The 20,492-nt window shown below is 35.8% G+C and overlaps 1 protein-coding gene across 1 annotated transcript in view; it reads right to left on the minus strand.

The window, feature by feature from the left end:
* TMTC2 (transmembrane and tetratricopeptide repeat containing 2) overlaps positions 1-20,492 on the minus strand; it is a 159,450-nt gene that overhangs the window by 19,029 nt on the left and 119,929 nt on the right. Inside the window, exons 10-11 of the mRNA XM_009882663.1 lie at positions 9,805-9,919; positions 2,543-2,606 (exon numbers count right to left, since the gene is read on the minus strand). Of these exons, the coding sequence (XP_009880965.1) occupies positions 2,543-2,606; positions 9,805-9,919 (179 nt within the window). The remainder of the gene's footprint in view (positions 1-2,542; positions 2,607-9,804; positions 9,920-20,492) is intronic.

Below are 20,492 nucleotides of genomic sequence, written 5' to 3' on the forward strand. Positions count from 1 at the left end.
AGAGCCTGTTTACTTGGGATCCTGATCCAAAGTTCACTAATTCACAGGTACCATCTCAAGCACCAGAAAGGGGAAGGTTCTTGTTTAACAGATGCTTTTAGCACTTAATTGTTCCAGGAACAAGGCTGATCTACCTCACAGAATGAGACTTCAGTGCTGCCACAGTATTCTCACCAAGAGGGAATTTGGGGACAGACCTCTGAGCAACAAACATTATAACAGGTGCACAAAAATATACATATAGACATGTATGTATATATGTGGAACTGTATGTATACATGCATCTGTACATTACATCACATTCACACATCTAGTATTTTGAATTTTCTACAAAATGTTTCAAGATCATTAGTGATGGATACAAAAAACTAAAATTAAAATCCTTCAGTACTATATTTTTCTTACAGATATTTCTTTAGCATCTCGACTCACACAATTTTGCTGATCCCTTATATTCATAAGACAGTGAGAGGATACACAGGCAATAACCAAAATAACAAATTAAAATGTGGGCATTGTCAAGCTGTGAGGATGGTTCCTACATAGCTCTGGACTGAGCCACTGCCATCTCTCAGACAGTACCTGGGTACACTCTGAGAAGGTGGTTGCATCAACACTTATGAATAGTCCCAGGCAAATTTAATTTACCAGCCCAGATGTAGCTATGAATTACACAGGATTTCACTAATTTGCATTCCATACTCCTTTGGAAAAAGCAGGAACTTCTGTCTTGCCATGACTGCATTATACTGTATTCTACCTAGAAAACCTCCTTGAGTGGCTTCTTTTCTTCCCACTCTGAAACTATTATGGTAAATTTGAGAGTTAATAATAAGAAAAAGACTAATTCTGTTTTTATTTTCATTCTTGAGAGATTGCCCTTGTACAGTTGTCAGACAGTTCATGCTGGCAGTGAAAATAGATACAACTTTCCCACTCTTCATCATTGCAATGTTTTTTAAAAGTCATGAACGATATGAATACTATGCTTAGCTTGGAAGTTAAACTTTATCACTTGAACATAAAAGTGAAATTACCACTTAAAGAAAGTTGAACAGCAGTACCTATTAGATTTTAACTTAAACTAATCAAACGTAGAAGAAATTTGCTGTAGTAAAGTGTTCTAATGATCTTATCCTGTAAAAAGGATACTTTGGTCTTAACAAGTAAAGCTTGTCAGCAATACCTGAAATACCTAACGTTTATAGTTAACTAACTTCTAGCATGAGCTAGAAGCCCTCAGTTGCTTCTGAAGCTCTCTGAGAAACCTTACACATAAAATCATATTGATATATGGTTATATACAAATAAATATATTTCTGAGTTTCTGAGAAACATTTTGATAGTACAATGAACCACAGAAAAGAGAAGAGAAACTGTACCAACTTGGAAGCAACTGAGGGAGTTCTTTCAACATTAATGTATCCACTCAGAAAAAAAAAAAAGTCTTGCGTCTGAAAGCATAAGGAATCACAAAGCCTAATTTGTCATCTCACAAAGTATGAATTAAATAAATACATAGATTTTGGAGAGGTTTTTTCTAAGAGATGGTGTGGAAGTGCATAATTTCATATGAATAAGGTGGGGTTTTTTTTGTTATATTTGGTTAGCTTGTTTGGAGATTTAGCTAGTGTTACTTTTGATTCTTAGGTCTGAAAACTCCTTTGGTTTAAGTCTGTATTATTTTTCTTTCACATGGGTTTTTTCTTTTTTTTTTTTTTTTTGACTGAAATCGCTGATTTGCATCCTCAAATTTGGCGCTATAGACTTCTGTGACAGGAACATGTTCTAGATTTGATTTATTGCACAGACAGAGTATTAGGTATTAGGTATTTAAAATAAATTCTATCCCGTTTATATTCATGAGTGTTTTTTTCCCAAAATGTGAAGATAATTGAAAAGAAATATAACATTGAGTAAAAAATGGTAAAAAGAAAATATTTTATTTCTTTAGTTCCTGATGCAAAAAAATTGGAAATGAGCTTTTATTTTTAAAAGGGTCTGTCACATACTCCTACACATTTCTGCTTCAAGGAATAAGCATTTCTTTGCCAATAAACAAACTCAGAGGTAAATACCTCTGAGATAAAATCATCTTGAAGTTTGTTGAACAATGTTTGTTTGAAGCTCATGACAGAGGAAAGGCATAAATGTGTTATTTAAAATGCCTTAGACAGTGAATCACAGAATAGCCTTTCATTCTCTTTTACTAGTGAAAATAGATGGAATTAGGAGAGCTTTCCAAACTTAACACATTTAAAGGTAGATAAATAAATCTAAATCTAGAAATCTTTCCCAAGTATGTTAGCCAAGTAAGACTTGTTGCTAGAACACTTCACTGAGGCAACTTGAAAGCACAGTGATTTGTTTGACAAATGAACCGCTTTATCTGACTATCCAGTAATTAACCATTAGAAGAACATATATAATAGAGGCCAAGAGATCAAATGCTCTAGCAAGAAGTTTCTGCTCGACACAATGGGTTCAGCACTGTAGTATGTTCATCAACTTCAGTAATGGCTATCATTAAGAAGGTACTTACATTAGGTCTTAATCCTGCTGCCATTTCATAATACTTCTCGGCTTCTTCATTGAGACTGGCTTGTCTATCAGGACAGGAAAAAAGAATATAGTTACACTCCATTTTCCTTGGGTTAACTGTACCTAAAGGAGCATAGCTAAAACCAAAATACTGCAACTATTCCCCACTGTTTCAGGATATTACTCTAACAAATGCACAAAACAAGTCGATCTAAAAAAATTTCTTTATAGTTCAGAATATCCATTGTCACAAATCCTCTTTGCCTACCTTATTTTCCTCTTAGTCCTGAAATAAAATTAGTACACACTGGAGAGAAATGCAGAAGGCCAAATACTCATCTGAGGCAAAACCAGAGATGTACCAGAGGAAAATCCGGCTTGATTTTTATAATTAGCCATACTTTACAAATTATGAAGCTGTAGATTATACAATAACGTAGTTCCTTTCTTTGTGCCTCCCCAAGAACACTATCATTGCAGGCAAAAAAAAATAAAATCAGAGAATACAATGATTTCTCAAAGATAGGTTTCCATGGTTCAGGGAATTCATTCAGAAATAAGAGTTCTGATTTCAAAATTTACTCACATCAGTCTGAGATGGGATTTAAACTTAGATCTTATATCCCAGGGGAATAAGATGAGTTTCTGGGTACCTGAAGCACTATCAGCTTACCTCTTTTTCTTTACCTTACTAATATAGGTGGCATCTACATTCTCCTAGTAGTTTAATTTTTATTTCTTCTCCTGAGTTTTCAGTTTAATGCCTTCAAATGCAAATGCAATAAGTTGCCAAAGAAATCCAAACATATTTTTGTCTCAACAGGCCCTTTTTAAGTCTTCTCTCAAACTCCTCTCTTCTCCTATTGTCTCTACCTTCTTAATTTCCCTCCAACTATTCATTTTGGCTACGGGCCCAATGAATATCAGTTGGTCACATACATGTCATGAGAAAGATGGTAAATAAGTAAGAACAACCAAGCAGGACTATCAGACAGGCTATATAACTTCCGCTAAAGTTATCTGGGTTCTTTTCTGTGAAGTGTTAGCTCCCTTCATAGAAGAGTTAGAATAGGACATCTTCAGCATATCTGTGTTTGTTATGTGATTACAGATGCATTTCTGTAATATAAAATGGAAAAATTAGAAAATAAGGATAATGCCTTAGTGGGATTGGTTTGTTGTTTGTTTTCTTTTTCCTTTTTCTTTTCCTTCCAAGAACACTTACTAGTTCAAAGAGTATCAATCAACTGAGCACTTGTATCTGGAGATTTTGCCTTGTTCATTACATGAGCTTTTACACATTTTGTTATTCAGTGATCAAATTGTGCTCCCATCTACCCAAATTTTGAAGATTAGCCACATGATACATGACAGGCAATTAATCCAAATCAACACATTTGACTATTATTGGTCTTGGGAGGAGAAAGGGAGGAAGGATAATCCCTTTGAAGTTTCTCACATAATTCACGTGCAAACTGAAACCACTTCCTGACTAACAATTTGCCAAGTAGAAGCCGGTTTATACCTGTTAACTGTTTTAAATTACTTTGCACATGTATCATTGGCTCAGTGGTTGCAGTGGTTAGAAATGATTGAATGTCTAAAAATATTCATTTAACCTGCTTCTGAATAACTCCTGCTGGGCATTAGTAGCACTTGAAACAACTGAAAAAATTAATATCGTCATTCCAAATTTCAGGATTTACTTCAAGGCACATAAAATGAAACATGTCACAGAGCTTTTTTTTCTTTCCTGTTGGCACATATCTGTCAGGAAACAAAGCATTTCTGAACGTGGTGAAATTCTGTACGATAAACAAGGTGCCTTACCCAGAAGGCAGATACAGATGGTACACTTCACCTCCAGAAAGTGTTGTTGGCATGTGAATGGGGAACAAATTAAAATCCTGTCCCCTTTTAGCCCAGTGGAAATACATGGCTTGCTTGCCCGCCACATGTACATCTTGAAACATGGATCATTAATTCCTAAGTTGAAATCAGTTTGAATTTATAGTTCTCCATTAAAAATGGTTTATAGAAATGAATGCACACCACACTAATCTGGTCAGGAAAATGCCAGTTCCCTTTCTGGGGCATTCAGCAACAGTTCCTTTAGTTAAGACACAGCAGAATTCTGGTTCCCATTTGCACTGGAAATCTAAACTAGAAATTCATTATGTTAAGTCCTGGAATGGCTTTCCCTTGAGAAAAATTAGAGGCACGGTGGTAGGAAATTGCAGTAACCCTATGCCACTGAGCAGTAAAGGGCTCTGGATCAATGTCAAATAATGAAAGGACACTACTAAAAGAAACATAATTCACATTAGAGTAAAACATTAGATAAAATGTTGATAATAAACCAGAAAGGACGGACAGGAAACAAAGAGAAGTTTAGAAGACAGAGTCCTTGTCATAGTTACGAGCTATATTTCAACCTCTGTCCTAAATCTTTTCATGAAGACTGACCTTGAAAACACATCTGATTTCCTCCATTAACACCTAGCATTCAATCTTATTTTAAGGGACAAAAATGCGTCCTCTTTTTATTCTCTCATACCTCTTAACCTAAGCCTCCAGACCTACCAGTTCCCTGTATTTTGTTCCAGGTGACTGCCAGTGACACCTCACAAATGGGCTTGACAACACATAGCTCTTAGGTTCTCCTGACACCCAGTTATATTCAGCTTGCATTCATTTTGAATCTTTATGTTGATCACTGGAAAAAATATTGCTTTAAGAGACGTACAAAAGCAAAGCTGACTGGTTTAGATAAATAAAGAAGTGAATGGGAAAGGGTTATTTTCAAGCTGCCTATTGCTTGGCATAAAGCTTCAGACTGTTATTTTTTTTAAAGTGAAATCATGGATATCAGCCCAGCTAAAAGGAAGTTTTCTTCAAAGAGATTCCTACTTTGAAATACTGAATGTTGATATTTGGCATTCTTAATGGATCTTTTTGTGTCACAACCAAATCATAATCAGATTCCATACATGTAACCCTTCATCCACATTTTTTTGTTTTACAACTGTTACAAAATTTACATAGACTATAAGCTTAGCCATACATACATATATATATTTAAGCACGTGAACAGTAATTAAAGAATGAATAAAAACTGTTTAGGCAATAGCATAGGGTTAACTTGTGCCTATGAGTCTGTGACAGCAACTATACTCCGTGTATTTGGAGATCCAAAATACTCTCATAGAAATTTACTGAAAACCAAAGACCATGTCATGTAGTATTGCTCTAATTTAGACTTCTGTTTTCAAATAGCCAATAAACATGCTGTAACTTCATGTAATATGAGTGTTTCCCACAACAATCCACTGACTGACAGAAGTGTGAAAAAAACCCAATTATTCCTAAAAAAAGTGCTTTTAAGGAAAGCTCTTCTTCCTCTGCTTGTTTTCATTTGGAGACAATGTGCAGCTCTTTTCTTGTTTCTAATTAGTACAGCGGTGTCACCACACTGCCATTCCTCATTCTCAAAGTAATCATCCCCTAGATTACAGGAAACCTATCTCACGGCATCTCACCTCAGTATACAACTACAAAGTGAAACTTAGCACTGTTAATAAATGACTCCGTTACTGAAGTTACAGCCACCATATATGCTTCACTACATTCCATTAAAATGTATCTAGCTTTGCTGAAAGGCTTCAGACTGAGGCTATAAGTAAGAGCATAGCAAATACTACAAAAGTAAAACACATGATCAGTTACTGTTTTAAGAAGAACCAGCCAAACAGCTACATGATCCTTGAATGAAGCTGTCTGGAAAACAAATTTATTGAGAAAACAAATTTTACAGGCAAGTACTACGCAAGTTAAAAGTTACCAGACTGTTGCAAAGAAATTAATTACAGTCATCCCACATCTCACCCCTATTACAGATGACTTGATTCATCTGGCATTGCTTTATCAGGATCCTACAGAAGTCATCTAGGCAAAAAATTAATAACTATGTTTGTGTAATTAGGAACAGGGAGGTCTCTCAATAATGCAAACAGAATTCAGGGTTTTTTTGTGGCTTCAGCTTTGGATTTAGTCACAAAGAGAGGAAGTAAACAGTCTTGGAATACCTGACAGAAGGAGCAAAAGTATTTCTTGTGACTGCTAAACTGAGAACAGGCTATCTATAAATACAGCTATTGCATTTGGACACAGTTAACAATTCTGTTGCAAATTTAAGAAAAAAAAAAAAAAATTAACCTGCAGCATTCCTGTTCTGAACTTCCAGAACTTGTAAATTTTGATTTAGGTTGCATTTTAATGTAAACATTTTTCTCAGACATTAAAGGGATTTAAAATAAGGAAAATACTTTAGCACTAGAGTAGAAAAACAAATTAGACTTGGAGGGAATGTTGTGATTGTTTTCCATCCAAAGCAGCTGTAACCCAAATTTGAAAGAATTTGCCTGCAATTCTGAAGAAAAGCTTACATATTTCTCAGTTTCGTGACACTCCTTGGGCTAATGGTGGAAACAGGAGTATGACAGGAGGGAAAGATGATTCCTTTCTAATTCATCAGTGCCTCACTGGGTAGAATATTTGGTGTGGAAAAAAATATTAGAATTTACATAAAAATCTAAGTTGCTGTTATTACCTCCCAGTCATTTTGGACATTTGGCATCATCCACATTAATATAAATTCCTGTCTTTTAGCCCACAACACATCTTTAAAATTTATCCTTTCTCTCTCACAATAGTCAAGTCACTTCCATGCCCTGTGAACTTCTATAATGTATTTTCTTCCTCGCAGCTGTGCAGTCCATTTAAAATTCTTACCAGTCAGTTTTTATAGCTCTCTACGGTACCTAAAGAGCAGTTGGTCACCTACATGAAGCTATTATACTTAATTTCAGTCTTTCATTTATGACTGTCTTTAGTTTCTAGCTGTGTCAGTCTATGCTGTTTGGAGTACTCCATTCTTTCCTTCCTCCTTTGTATCTGCTTTCCTCTTGGAATCACCTCAGCTCTCCATCACTCTAAATATCCTGAACATCAGCTGCTTCTGAAGTCCCATGGACTCATGATGGATTTGTAGCTGGCCTGTCCTGATGTATGAATAAACATTCCCCTTGTCTAACAGCTATTACGTAAGCAATACATTCATTAAATTGCTAAGTAAAGCACTGAACAAAGGCAGACAATGGAATCATAACCTTTTAGCAAAAATCCGTCAGATCATAGTACATGCGGTTTTAAGCAAAAACTTGGCAGCACTGAATTTAACTTTGCCACCCTGACTCTTGCTAAATCCTCCAGACCACTTTAGACTCCCAGAACATATTAGGAAGACATTACGATCTTCCACAAAGAAAGCTGAGTATTTAAGTGAAAAATTAGACCAACTGGGTATCCCAAAGGAGCACAGTTGGATTTTAGCTAAACTAAACCACCAGGCCTTTTTTTTTTTTTTTTAAAGTCTTGGTTTTTTGCTTACAGCTAGAGAATGCAGTCTAGAATCACTGAGCTTAATGCTGGTCAAAACCTCCCCAAAGTGTCCACTCCCAACGAGATCAAGTAGGGTAACCATGGTTGCTGTACAGTACAACAGCATAGCTCTTACTCTGAGTCCCAAAAGTATTCATATCTGATGGAAAGACATGTGCCTTCAAGACCTGAGATGCTTCACTCAGTGCTCATAGAGAAAGTAAGAAATTTATTAAACCTATTCCCCAGAGAATGCAGTCTAGAATCACTGAGCTTAATGCTGGTCAAAACCTCCCCAAAGTGTCCACTCCCAACGAGATCAAGTAGGGTAACCATGGTTGCTGTACAGTACAACAGCATAGCTCTTACTCTGAGACCCAAAAGTACTCATATCTGATGTAAAGACATGTGCCTTCAAGACCTGAGATGCTTCACTCAGTGCTCATAGAGAAAGTAAGAAATTTATTAAACCTATTCCCCAAATAGTATTGATCTACATCACCACATTTGAAAATACCCACAAAATAATCACACCATTAAAGCATCTTCCACTACACACTCACTCAAACCAGGAGTCTGACACATACTCTTCTGGATTCAGCTTTCATGTCTAACTGTCTGTGAATATGTTTCATTAATCTAAATGTTTCAATTACTGGATTTATCTCAAGCGATATCATTCAGAAAATAATGAGGAGGAAGGGGAGGATCCTTAAAATAGCTCACACACCCGTGGCAGGTCAAACTGTTTACCAGTGAACCATTTGTCTCGGTTTCCTTTCTAATCTACAAGCAGTGACAGTTATTTCTCAAAGGGCGTTTTGGGGCTTATTTCAAAATCCTGGTATAGAACCCTTCATTTTGAAACACAGGTCACTTGGCTGAAGCTGATCCTACCTTCTCTTTAATACCATTTTTTTTCCTTTCATTTTGTATTCTAAATGTTAAAAGTACAAACAGCCACATGAGATATGTTCATTAGAGAAATTACCTCAAAAACTGTTTTGTGATAATGAAGTATATTTTTTATTTCTTTTTTTCATGCATTTTCTAAGCATAGATATAATCTAAATGAAATCAATTACCCTCATAGCTGTTAAGTGGACAATAGACAATAATTAGATAGCTATCCTAGAAATAAGCATGGAGGATACCTATTATAGTAATGTGAGCTTAATGATAATGTTCAGGCAGAAGCTTAATGTTACTGAATATCCAGTCTGACAGCTTTAACAGGAAAAAAAAAAGAAGGCTAAAATTTTATTCTATTCAGGTAGGAGAACAGAATTAAATATAAGACTACATTTTAAATCACAGATTCTGATAATATCATTAAGTGCTCCTATGAATCTCAAAGTATCATTAGCCTGGGAATATTTAGATTTCTAATTATCGTACTGTTCCCTACTGATATTAACATAAAATGTGATCTTTTCAATATTCGCTAGTTACATCCAGTTCAGAAATATGGCCTATTATTTGCATTCTAAATTTAAAAAAAATCAGGTGAAAGGAAACCCTGCAGAAGGTTCTTCACAAAAGAAACACTTATTCTTGTATGCAAGCAAAAAGGATTACCTGCCTGTGAACAACAGAAGTTTTAAAGGTAAGAAATTATGAGATAACGCACAGAAAATTAGAAAGAGAAAGTGCTAAATCCTGCAACAGTTTCACTCCAATTCTTTTTATCTAATTAGCAATATTGAATTGTTCAAAAGAGTTGCTGGGCTTTAAAAAGAACCCTGCATAAGCAGAGGCTGTAAAGACATTTTTCCTCCAAAAGAAGGCAGGAAAATCAAGTAAGGCAGATGTAAAAGCACTAACCTGAGCATATGGGCTGCATTGAAAACAACATCAAATTCTGTATTATCAAGTTCAGCTGCTTTTTTTGCCATCTCAGCTGCTTCTATCAGGCGAGATTCTTCTAGGAGGAACTGACCTGCAATGGAGTGCATGAACGTGAGCCCACAGAAAACAACTGATGGATAATACTTCAGACAATATAGTTGGGAAAAGGAATTACACCAAAAAAAAAAATAAAAATCAGGTGCCTCAGTTTCCATTTGTTGATCTGCTCTGTATTTCAATATCTTTAAAATGTAGTAATTATAGAAAAAAATGCAATAAATATGACAGGTAATAACTAACTGCAATATTTGCAGAACATGTTTATGAATAGTGAGAATGACACAGCCATCAAGAAACAACACTCCCAACCCCCAAGAAGCCTGCCATTTAAGGACTTGCCCGTCTGCCTATACACTGATCCTCATGTCCTCAGAACAAAATGAAATAAAATAAAATAGCCCCTACAAATGAAATATATTCCCTTTTTAAAAGCACATCTCAAAATCACGTAAAAATATATATAGTTATATAAATGCAAACAAATTTATTCAGCTTTAGAGTTATAAATGATACTTTGCTTTAAAATGGTTATATATACGTATACACCTTGAAGACCTGGTATTTTATCATGTATTTCAGTAATACTAAGAGAATCACAACAGGCAGCTTTTAACAATTTTCCTACATGATTCTTACATTTCACTTAAAAAAATAGAAGATGGCTAAAATCATATGACTGAACTTGGGACATTATCACAATCATTAAACCAAGTTAAAACTGAAAAGAATGAATAGTTTAGCATTAACCAAACTAACTAAAGTACAGTAGTTTCAAAACAAAACACATAACAATTAGTAGAACTCTACAAAAATCAGTTTTCCTTTGAAGAAGAGGAAAAAAACCACTTTGGAAGGTACTCAAACCACCTTATTTCTGCTCCTTTTAATGATTTTTTCACACCTAATTTGTAAAATGTGTTATTTTTGGATCAAGGACTTTTCAAAGGGTTTCAGCCGTCTAGACTCTGTGTCTACATAACTTTATATTTGGAAAAGCTATCTTAAAGTATGGTGATTATACATTCCAGCATCCCATCCTTCCTTTTTTTATCTTAGTTTGTAAAGTAAGATCACTCAACCAATAGTCCACCAAGCCATCACTGGCCATAAACCTCTTCAGGAACAAAGTATTTCCTCTCAAGGCAAGGGATTTTCTTTTTTTCTTGCCTCCTTTGCTCCTATATTCCCTGTTATCTACATGCTTGCTATACGCATGTGCAGAAAGCCCACTTAACCGGAGCTAGCAAGGTCTGTAGGGGCAGAGTGAATCCACTGATGCTTTGGTACGATGAACACGTTTGCAGAAAGAATTATCTCAATGCAAAAAGTGGTGAAAGACAGCTTTTCTAGCTTTTTCCTTACTCTGTGGATACATCTCAACTTAGCAAGAGATGGAAGATTATTTACTCTGACAGACACCTATATCTTAGTTATTCACATCTGCAAAAAGTCTTGGAAAAACATTCAGGTGCCTTTCTGCATTCATAGCATAAGTTCGTCTTGCTTTAGTTACATCCACACTCTAATATGTGCCATCCTTTCATACACTATGATGCTTTGTGTTCATTGTTTCCAGAAACTGAGGATTTCCAAAACGGCTTTCTCACACAAATAAATAAATAAAAAGAGAGAAAAACACAAAAAGAAAGCACATGAGAACAGTTTGGATCATAAGAAATTAATTTGTCTTCAGAATTAGAAACCATCGCTTGAGCCATTAATGGAACTCTCTTTTGAAGGGCAAAAAAAATGTTGACAAAGGCTTTAAGTTATCTGCCTTTTTTTTTTTTTTTTTTTTTCCTTTTAGGTACCACATCAGGGTATGCCTTATATACAGGACAAACTCAGATATGAATATGAAAATTCTTAGACAAGTAAATCTACCAACTACAATACACAGTTCATATCTCTTGATTTGGGCTGAATTCCTATTTTCTTTAAAGACAAATCTTTGAAACAAACTTCACCAACTAGTATTCCAATTCTCTTCCAACAAATGAACTAAAACAGTACCCCTAAACTTTAGGTCCACGCTAAAGTAAACCAGCCTTAAACTGTTAACATTAAGGTTTTTTTGTTAATGAAAGCACTGGATTAGCAGAATGAGTCACTAGACATACTATTGATACATCCAGCCAGGGGGAAGAAAGAGGACATAATCTTTTAGATTTCAAGACATGGTGAATAGTCAAGATAATTCTCAAAAAGTTATATATCTAATTTAGGAAAAATATTTTGCAGCTTAGAACTTAAAAATAATGCCAACTGGTCATTAAGCTAATTAGTTCCATAAGGAGAAAAAAACTGTCATTATTGTCTTCAATAAAAATTACTCAAGGGTTTTTAGAGACAGATCTTTAGAAACATACTTCTAGTTTTCTGTATTAAATATTTAACACTAAAGCTCAACAGAGATGTTACCTTATGGATATTTATAACTACCCCTAACGTAATAACATGTAACTGATACATTCTACTTGATGTGACATAATCAACAGATTTCTTGACTTTAGATGCATTTTATTAAACAGTAAAATACTCGCTCTTCATCCATGTAATTCCTAAAAATATAACATTATTGGAAACCATTTCAAAGCAATACTAATGGTTTACTGGTGCTCTTAAGCAACACACTAGGTTAATTCTTAGCTCTTTAAGAGGTCTATAAGATCAACAACTACTGAAGATATTATGAAATTTATACATGCTTTAGTTAATCTAACTTAGAACAGGACGACATTTACTATTACATATTTACTGAAAAGCAAGTGCACAACCAGTTGCTTTAGTTAAAAGCTTGTTTTTATTAATTATTTTTCTAGGACTTTGGCTGCACATATTCTTTTAGTCTACATGGACACATCAAAAATCTCAACAACACTAAACTAATGTTTTAAATTGTTAAAACCAGAATTTGCTCTCCATTTACTACTAGGTCTCCAACAAGTGTCTCTATAATAGGATTATTATTTTATATAATATATTAAAGGATTATCTTTATTACAGGATTACAAAAGTTAACTAAAAAACATTTACAACTACTGCATGACACCAGCCAAGTACAAGTAAAACTGTCAGGTCTCCAGAAAATAAAATTCTAGGACTGTACATTACCAGAAACAAGTCTCTCCCCTTTACTAGAGGTGGCAGTAACAGCGGCAATAATTCATGCTGAGTGGATAGATAGCAGATGGTATATAGCACCCTCCTGAAACCATCGTAGCATCCTTTACACCCAAACCCTTACAGGATACTGACTGCAAACAAGAGAGAGGAACAACCCGTAACTGCCTTACTCATTGCCTGAGTTGAGGTGATTCAATCAGCGGTGCTGACTAAGCATTTCCTTAATTGGATGGGCTATAAATATAATTGACTGCTACCTTCTTAATCTAGTGGAAAAGTCAATACCTGAGTGTACAGGTGTGTGACGGGTTGTCCCCTGCCAGCATCCAAGCACTCACACAGCCATTTACTTCCCTCACCTCCCCTAGCAGGGTGAGGGAAGAAAACAGGAGGAGCAAAAGGAAGAGAAATTGTGGGTCAGGATAAAGACAGTTCAATAGATGAAGGAAAGAAGAAGGAAAAAAAAAAAAGCAACAAAATCAGTGAAGTGGAGAAAACTGCTCACCACATGTAGACCAATGCCCAGCCAATCACCAAACAAAGGTCACTTCAGAAGCTAAAACCCCTCTTCTTCATCTGCCCCAGCTTTTATTGCTGAACATGATGTTATAGGATATGGTATATCCCTTTGGCCAGCTCGGGTCATTTGTCCAAACTGTGTCCCCTACCAATCACCTGCCCATCTCCAGCCCACTCGCTGAGGAGGCAGAGTGGGAAAAAGAGAAAGCCTTGACACTGTTCAAGAATTGTTCACCAACAGCCAAAACATTGGTGTGTTGTCAAGGCTGTTTCAACCATAAATCCAAAACACAGCATCATCCCGGTGGTTAACTGAAAGTTAACTCTGTCCCAGCCAGACCCAGTACGAGGTGGAAACTTTCAGTTGAGAATTGATTTGCCAAGTTTTCCTGAAAGGCAGACTAATTTTATTCACACATCTAAATTTAATTTAAAGCACCTAAGTAGAGATATCCCATTTTGAAAACATTAGCTGCTGTTCCTTTTAATATGATATACTAAATTAATACAAGAATGAATTGGATTGGCGGTTTACTGCTGCACTTTCTTCATTAAAAAGCAGACTTCTGAACTTTTCCTGTCATAGCCATAAAGATGTGCTTTCCCCAGAGAAGAGCATTAGTAGGGCAGAATATTGGCAAGGTGTTGGAGGAGGTGGATCAGAAGGTCTGACCCACAGGCTCCTGGATCCAGGAACCACTTGTGTGGGTCTAAATTTACATGCAAGCTTTTCTCCTCTGACAGGTAGCTGGCAAACTGCATGATTTATGAGACTCTGCCCAACATCACATACAGAGCTTTTTTATTGCAGGTGTCACAACTCCGACTCTTGCCAACAACGTAAATTATGGTAGCTTGATTGTTTTTTGGAATCAGAACCAGCTTTTGAGAAAACAGCTTTCTAGAAGCTCTGAATCCCAGATTTTCCTTATTCAAAGAAAGCGTATTTCTCATTACGATTCTCCTAGAACAGGAGTGGGAAATCCACAGTCCAGGTTCAGGTATGATCTTCAATAACATTGTTCTTTGCCTGGAACAACATTATGTTTTTAAACAGGTGTTCCCATCTGTCTTACTAGACAGCACAAAGCCGAGTGTAAATGTGTAGCCAAGAGTTCTTAAAGACCTTTGACAGCAAAGAACGGATTCAATACTTCACTATCCTCTCAGTTATTTTTCCCTAACCTATCTAAGCATCAGAGAGCATAAAAGCCGATGAGTTCTGTACTTACAGAGTTGTTAAAACTTACTTATCCTTGCAAATTGCCAACAGTGGTTCTGAGTCTATATTTGACCAAAATTTTTTGAGGAAATACATGCAATCTACTGAAAAATATGATAAAAGTATATATGTAATTTAAACAACAACAACAAAATTCCCAGTTCCTAGGAGTTGAAAAAAACCAACTTATTTTCATATTCTTAAAATTAACAAATATTCATCCACAGAGATGAAAACATACAGCTCTTTATCCTGTATAATTGCCTCTCTAAAATGATCATGACCATTTGTAAAGCATTTTGTTAAGACATGAGCCAACACCGATTTAAAAGCCATACATCTAAATTGGCACTTCTGCTGCTTTGTTGTAATATGAAAGGTATTAATTGGTTGGGATATGTCTGTGTGTAACAATCTTTTATGTTCAGAGCACAAAGGCATTGGTGCCTTCCTCTAGAATGGGCTCAACTGTTCCCTACAGGCACTATGAGCTTTTATTTTACTAGATAAAAGTGCAGGTTACACCAATCTTTCTTTAATTGAAATGTTCTCTCTTTCGCTCGCTGGTAAGCATTCAAAGGTACTTTGTACCAGAACAGAGTAGGTTTCTGAAAACAGATTATCTTTGAATGTTCTCAGAATGGTTGGTTCTGCACTTCCTCAAACTTCAATGATTACACTCGTGTCCTGATATCTTTAGTAATCCAAGCAAAACTGAGTAAACTACCTTCTGAATAAGAAGGGAAAAACTTCTAATACCACCGTAATAGGGAATAGTTAGGATTTGCTTCTTTTAATATACATTTATCACCAAGTCTTCTGCATCTTATCCTCTTCAAAAGTTTTCTCCTTCCATGGCAGCAACTTAAACAACTATATTAGCGTGAAAAGTGTGTATATCAGGACCATAGACTCAACTGTTAAATATCTTTATAATAAACTTCACTAGAAGTTCTTTCAGCACATTACACATCAAGGATTTGAAGCTGAATATTTGTTGGTGCTTTCAAAGCATTTCAGGTTTCAATAGAAACCAAAATAGGGATTGGGTTCTGGCTGACCCAATGCATTGTGCCTGTCTCTGAAGCACAAAGCAATGCTACAAGACTGTGTCTTGAGAACTGAACGACATTTTCCCTGGCATGAGCAGAACCACCACTGAAGTCACCATCAACTTCAACTCTCCTATGGCAATGCAGAGCAAAAATTCAGATGCAACCAGAGATTTCTGAATGGAAAATTTCAATAGCATTCTGTGGAAGAAATGAGAGAGAGACCTTGTCTCTGAGTTGATTTCCAAAACTTTTCAGGTGATGAATCAATGTTGCAAGATGCCAAGTCAACAGACATGACCTAATGTAACTGTTTCCTTTAAGAGTTTCAGAACAGATTCATTGGCTGTGAACGAGCAGTTCCCAGAGCAAGGGAATGTTTGCTTAAAGGTCCTGCTTTCCAGGCCTGTTAAGACAATTTCTTGCTGAATGTGTAGGATGTGACGGGGGAAGCAAAGAGAACTTGCATGAGGATCATCTAGGTGGTACTAGCATTCCAGTTTCTTTTACTGTTCCTTATATCCCATTCCCCAGCTGTTCTCTGGCTTTCTCACTGGAAGAGCTTTTGGGGAGTTTGTCCCCTGAACTGGTTTCCATTGATTATTCCATGCAAATAAAATATGTAGGAAGACTATGCAAGCTGTTGGGTGCTGCAACATCAATACATGCACTGGCTTGGAAAAATCTTTTTATCAGCAATTTTGTCTGAAAAACTTACCTGTTGCAGTTGTGCTAAATACACCATTGGATGTCATCCAGAGCACAACCAGAGACAAGAGAAAAAAAATTAAATCGCAAGCCTTTGCGATCTGATGACTGAACTTGTGACCGCATCTGGGTCACTGGAAGCTCTCACTAAAATATGAGATTAATGATGAAAACATGTAACACAGAGGACCTCATGTTTTACAAACACTAAGCAAGATTCTGGAGTCTATGTCATTCCCCGGACACTGAGTGATGATGTATAAGGTACGGAAAACTGAAATTTGGATGGGAAAGAACCATCCAGTTGCACTCCACACTATCACTTCAAAAATCCTCACAATGAGATGGCACTTACAGGTCAAAACATATGACCATTAAGAAAGAAGTCTCCAGGGTTGTTTGTGCCACAGGTTTTTTCGGATCCTCCAGAAACCCCAACTTTTGGCAACATGGAAGAAACATAAAGCTGCATTTCTAGCACTGTCCCTGATCTACAATTTCTATACCACATCTCTCGAGCAGTCTAGTATATTGTGCTGAGGAAGCAGAGTCAACCATGTACTTGGGATGTCAGAATGATTAGATTTACGGATAAACTAAAGGGAAGAACCAGAAACATGGACATTCCACAACGTTTAGGGTCGGTGACCTAGCTTGTTTGGAAATACTCCACTGCATTCCACTTAAGTGATTGGTTCTAAAGGGAGTTTGGAATAAATAGTTATTATAGTGGTTTGTAATAATCTTTTATTGTTGTGTGATAGCAACAGCCTAGAGAGCAACAAAAAGGACTTGACAATTTATGTACATGTGCCTTTGTACACTCGTTATTCACAGCTGCCAAGAAAACTGCAAAGACGACTTCAAATTGGTATATTCTTCTGAACAGCTCTGTTTCTGGTATATTCTTGTTCCATTTCACTTTGGAAGTAAGAAATGCTGTCTGTTTTAATAGTAGCTGAAGATTTTCTTAAATCAGAATTATTGGAGAGAGTTCTGGGAGCAGAAAGGTCTGAAGCTTAATGAAGTCTTTCTGCGTGTGAGTTACAACTCTCTTCCTGGTTTGGGTCTAGGAATCCTGTCTGCCTGGAATTACATTCATTGCTATTGTAAGAGGAGGTATAAACTATAGTCCAAAGTCAGGATCCCAATTCGATGGCACTGTATGCCCAAGACAGAGAGATGTTTCCACCAAAGACTGCATATGTTCTATGAATGTTTCTTATTTGAGTATCATAAACTCGTTTTAGAGTTTCCCTACAAAATCATTAAACTTTTAATGTTAGGATTTTCAAAATATTTAAAATTGTAAAAAATCTTTCATTTGCTGAAAGATTCATGAGTGCATGTTGGGAAGGCTGGCTAAGTGACTTAGTGATGAACATATTAGATCTGGTTGGCTTTGACCCCATCTCATCAAGGAATTTAATTTCTCAATACATAATCACCATGTAGCATCTGGTGTTCCCAATGGAGCAGATCCGTGCACTCTTTTTTATTTATCATTCAGCGTATACTTCATTTAGCTAACCCGTCAGTCAGAAATGGACAATTCATTCCCTGGAACTATGGATTATGAAATCAGTTTTATTCATTTCATTGACAAAGACAAAAACTGACCTTCCTAGGGACCAAGGTGACGTTTCTTCCACAGGCATAAAACTGTCTTGAAGAAAAGACTTCATTACTAGGTCATGGTTGATATTTCTCTTTCTTGTCAATACAAATTTGACGTTTTATTTTTCATTATTACCCTGTTTTCCTTAAATACATGGGAGAAAAATAAAGCTTTCCCAGGCTGCTCTTCAGGCAATGAAGAACAAAGACACAGAGCTCCAACACTGTAAACAATGTGACTACACAGAAATATTATAGATATATCACATCTAAGAGGAAAACTGAATGCACATCAGAAACCACATGTAAATTCTCACACTTACTAACACATGTAAGTGTATGACTTAAAGACTGAAAAAAAATGGTGCTTGAAAATCCTCTGCTATCATATTTCAATGAAGTTTATTTTGAAGCTTAAACCACAGCAGTTCCAATCCATTTTCAGGCTGGGACTTAGGAGCAGTAAAGCAATCATATTTGGAGGCAAGACAGATACAAAGTGGTCACAGGCCCAGATGAAAATTTAGACATCAAAAAGGACTAAAAGTTCTGTGCTGAAACAACGATTAGAAAGACTTAGGATGAAAGTGAATAAAAAACAAAACCAGCAGTTAACGAGTTAAACGTGTAAAAAAAACCCCAGATAATACAAGAAAATCTATAAAACAAATTCTTAAATTATCACAAACTCAGAAGTGAAAGATAATGTAAAAAAAAAAAAAAAGTTGGACTGTTTGGGAACATGTTAATCTGTTCTTCCTTGAAAGACAGTATAGCTAATACGCTTCAGTTTTACCTAATCTGACAGCATGTTTTTCATTTTGTTTTATATCTGTAACTGGGAATGCACTGAAAAAGGCAGATGATCAATGTGAATTGCCTAATTATGTGAATGCATAATTAATCTAATGAGAATAATCCATTTTTATAATGAAAAAGGAATCATTAAACAATTTAGAGTTATTAGAAACAATGTATTATTCAAAGGAAACTATTTTAAAAGGAGGTCTCAATGGTGATTAATAAAACAGAGTTAATTTGAATATCCTGTTGGGTTCTAATCTTCCCCATTCCAATTAAGCTATTACAAATGTAAGGGAGGAAGGACCTCTGTACACGCAGTTATCTTGAAACCACACTCCTTTCTCTCTCCCTCTTTTTTCCCCACTTCATTTTCATTATGTTGGAGAGAGGCCACTATATGCACCTTAAGAGGCATGGTAGCAACACCTATTTCTAGCAAATAAGTAAAATGAAAAATGTTTTAGTAGTGGCAGGTTTTTTGTTTTGTTTTGTTTTTAAACAGCAAATTATAACGGAAATAAGGCGATTTTGGAGGTAAAATGTTTGCACAGCTTAAATTTCACTGTAGCTTTATGGGTCGTTTTATTTGTTTGTTTACTTGTTTGTTTAAGTGAAAGCTTCTATAACAAGCTTTCAACAATTTCAAATTCCTCAACTACACTGCATCCTACTAGCCATCTCAATGAAAAAATACTGAATAATTTATTTTTGTTTATTTTCAGACAAGAATTCAAGTATTTCACTGTTTGAAACTCATCTCTTCTCTCTGCGTTGACACGTTTTATACAGAATCCTTCAAATTCTCCTGACATAGGCTCGGTGCAGACAGAAATGGCAGATCTGTATTTCCTTTGTGGGTGGTCAGTACTATATCCAAAACTAAATAATATCTGGACCATAATGTCATTGGTCTGACATGGATGAACATTTCTATGTTTGGCACACTTGCTAACAAATTTGACTTACTGACTCTTTAGACGCCAACACGTTCTTAAAATACATGAAAATTCCTTTGGAATTTGTTAGTTCATAGGTATCTCTCTGTGGTTTCTCAGATTGATACTTGGATTCATCCCACCTGACTGTAAGCATTTGATTGAGGCACCTAGGTTAAAAAGAGTCCCCTCTTTGATCAGTGGAGACCATTCCAGTTATGTCATCGATCTGTTGATGACAGAAGCCACTGACGTCCTGCAGGATGCAAAATGGCACAGGAGTTAAATGTTTGAGGGATGCGTGGCAGCCAATATCCTGAGTAGATGTGGGTAAGATATTTTGAAGAAAACTTTATCAGAGAAAACAAAGATAGAAATTAAAAAATAAATAAGCATTTATTAAGTTCAGCTTGGTTTGGTCAAAACTGTTCCCTTTAAGTCTTCTTTAAAAAATGTGTATTAAAAATATCCAATTAAACCCCTCAAACTTTATAGGAGCATTCAAATCTAGTATGTGAAATAATCTCCTCCAGTGTTTTAGTTTAAAAAATTGTAGGTTGTGCAAAGAATAATATTTTCGGTGCCAGAGAGTTTATAAATAAATAAATAAATTTACGTACT

The sequence above is a fragment of the Charadrius vociferus genome, unplaced genomic scaffold (genome assembly GCF_000708025.1).
Source record: "Charadrius vociferus isolate BGI_N301 unplaced genomic scaffold, ASM70802v2 scaffold72, whole genome shotgun sequence".
Taxonomy (NCBI): Eukaryota; Metazoa; Chordata; class Aves; order Charadriiformes; family Charadriidae; genus Charadrius; species Charadrius vociferus.